A 2,512-nucleotide genomic window follows, 5' to 3' on the forward strand; every position below is an offset into this window, starting at 1 on the left:
GATTGAGATGGTAAAGAGGGTTAAGTACGGACGCGAAAGAAAATGGCACGGTTTTAAATATATTTTAATATATTGTCAATGAAATATTATCAACAATATTAATGCAACTTACAGATATTTTAAGCTGGTCAGACCATCGAATGATCCTACTTGAATTTTCTCGATATTATTTTCATCCAAATATCTATAACATAAAATTTTGGAAATAAGATTTATTGTAAAATATTATGACAGAAATCTCTATAAAATAATATATTAGATGATTAGAAAATGTATAGAAGTGTCTTATGATGAAATGTAAAATATTATAGATAAACAATAATATCGTGTAGGAGAAGGAAGGTAGGTGAGTATGAAGCATGTTCGTTAATCAACGTTAATCTGGAGATAAACACAGGAAATGATATAGAGTTAATAACAGACACAAATCGATACACTCTCATAGATTCACCTTATAAAAAGTCACAAACATGCACACACATACACACACACATATATACATATGTATATATATATATATATATATATATATACATATATATATATATATATATACATATATATATATATATACACACACACACACACACACACACATACATATATATAAGTCAATAAATAGTGGGCTTGTGTTAACCGCACGTGGAGAAATAATAGGAAAATGAAAAAATATTGCTCCCCTTGTTTCTCTTTACATTGTCAATCTCCTCAGGTAGAAATATGTGATTCTTTGAGAATGCTTGTATAGCATCTTCGCTAAATACTTAGTAATATATTCTTAATGAAATATTTTCAACAAGACTTAGCCAACTTACATCATCATTAAACTGGACAGACCATCAAAGGTTCCTACTTGAATTTTGTCCATTTTATTTTTATTCAAATATCTGTAAAATATAATATTAGTTGATATGGATACTTAGAGAGGAACATTATTGTAAAATATATCATAACAGCGAAATCTTTACAAAATAAGATGATGAGAAGTATTTTCTGATAAAATGTAAAATATTGTTAAACAATTACTTGATGGAGGAAAAAGAAAGTAGATGAGGATGATGAGGATAATATTGAGAATAAAGGAAATGAAGCGAAGGATAGTGATGGAGGTGGTCGTTTTGGTGTGGGTGAATATAACGAAGAGGCTGTGGATAGGGGATGGTGGTAGTGTTGTTGAAGCTAATTTTATTGTTGATGATGGTTCGTGGAAATGATATTGATGATGGTTATTATGGCGATGATGATGATGAAACGATGAGAATTTTTATAAAACATAAAGAAAAATTAAACTTCAATAACTTAATGTGAACTATATTTGAGTCGACGGACTGAAAGATGATTAAAATTGAAAGATGTTGAAGGAAGATGAGTAGGGTCTGAAAGAGAATAAGGATCAGTAAAATATGAAGAATAAGATTGCAATAATGGAGCAGCAGTAAAACTCTAGGAAAATTAAAAGACGGGGAAGTATAAGAAAATAACGAAATGGAGGAACAGAGGCAAATAATAAATGTGAGACCAAACGATAGAAGACGACGTAGAGAAAGAAAGAAAAAGAAAAACAAGAAGAAGAAGAAGGGCAACAAAAACAAGAAAAGAGAAAGAAGGAAAAGAAAAAGATGGAGATTAAATGACGACGAAGAAGAGGGAGCAAAAGAAGAGGGAGAAAAAGAAGAAGAATCAGAAGAAGAAAAAGAAGAAATAAAAGTAAATGTAGAAGATGGAGAAGAAAACCATAAAAGAGAAGAAGCAGAAGATGAGGAAAAGAAAGAAGCTAAAAACGTAGGGAAAGAAGGAGATGACGAAAAGAAGAAGCATATAACAAAGAGAATTAAAATGTCCCCGAAAGCAACAATTACATCAAGAGGAAATGAGGAGGGAAAACATGAAGGACAGACTTAGGAAGGGAAAGAAATTGAGGGAGAAGAAGAAGGATAAATAGGAGGAGAAGAAGACCAATGAGAAGAAGAGCAACAATGAGAAGAAGAGCAACAATGAGAAGAAAAATAAAGGGAGAAAAACAAGAACCGCTAAAGTTTATTTTAAGAAATAACGATATGGTTCATCTGGTGCAAAATATACATCTACAAGGGTCATTCAACGATGTTATTTAGCTTCGATCTACATTTAAACACCTTATGTAATATACATACATACACTCACAACCGTTCATCCATACAGATAGACATACACATGCATGCACTAAATGTTTCCCCTCAAGTATCACGCTCCCATATATCTCACATCTCAGAAAGGCCTCCAAATTCACATTCATTCACTAAATATAAATTGCATCTATACAAAGATATTACAGGTTTACAAATATATCGCCAAAGAAATATTATAAACGTAGGTTGATTCAACTTACAGATTTGTTAAACTGGAAAGATTCCGGTAGGTTTCCGCCTTGATTTCTTTGATTTCATTACCGCGCAAATCCCTGGAACATAACATTGAGTTAATAAGATTTATGGAAGAAATTTGTGACTAAACAAATGGATGATGGAAGATG

General features: G+C 31.4%; 1 protein-coding gene across 1 annotated transcript in view; it reads right to left on the bottom strand.

Moving 5' to 3' along the window:
• LOC106883683 (protein artichoke-like) overlaps positions 1-2,497 on the bottom strand; it is a 34,423-nt gene extending 31,926 nt beyond the window's left edge. Inside the window, exons 1-3 of the mRNA XM_052977925.1 lie at positions 2,369-2,497; positions 816-887; positions 113-184 (exon numbers count right to left, since the gene is read on the bottom strand). Coding sequence (XP_052833885.1) covers positions 113-184; positions 816-887; positions 2,369-2,454 — 230 coding nt within the window. The 5' untranslated portion in view covers positions 2,455-2,497. The remainder of the gene's footprint in view (positions 1-112; positions 185-815; positions 888-2,368) is intronic.
• Positions 2,498-2,512: the final 15 nt, after the last annotated feature.

The sequence above is a fragment of the Octopus bimaculoides genome, chromosome 29 (genome assembly GCF_001194135.2).
Source record: "Octopus bimaculoides isolate UCB-OBI-ISO-001 chromosome 29, ASM119413v2, whole genome shotgun sequence".
NCBI lineage: Eukaryota > Metazoa > Mollusca > Cephalopoda > Octopoda > Octopodidae > Octopus > Octopus bimaculoides.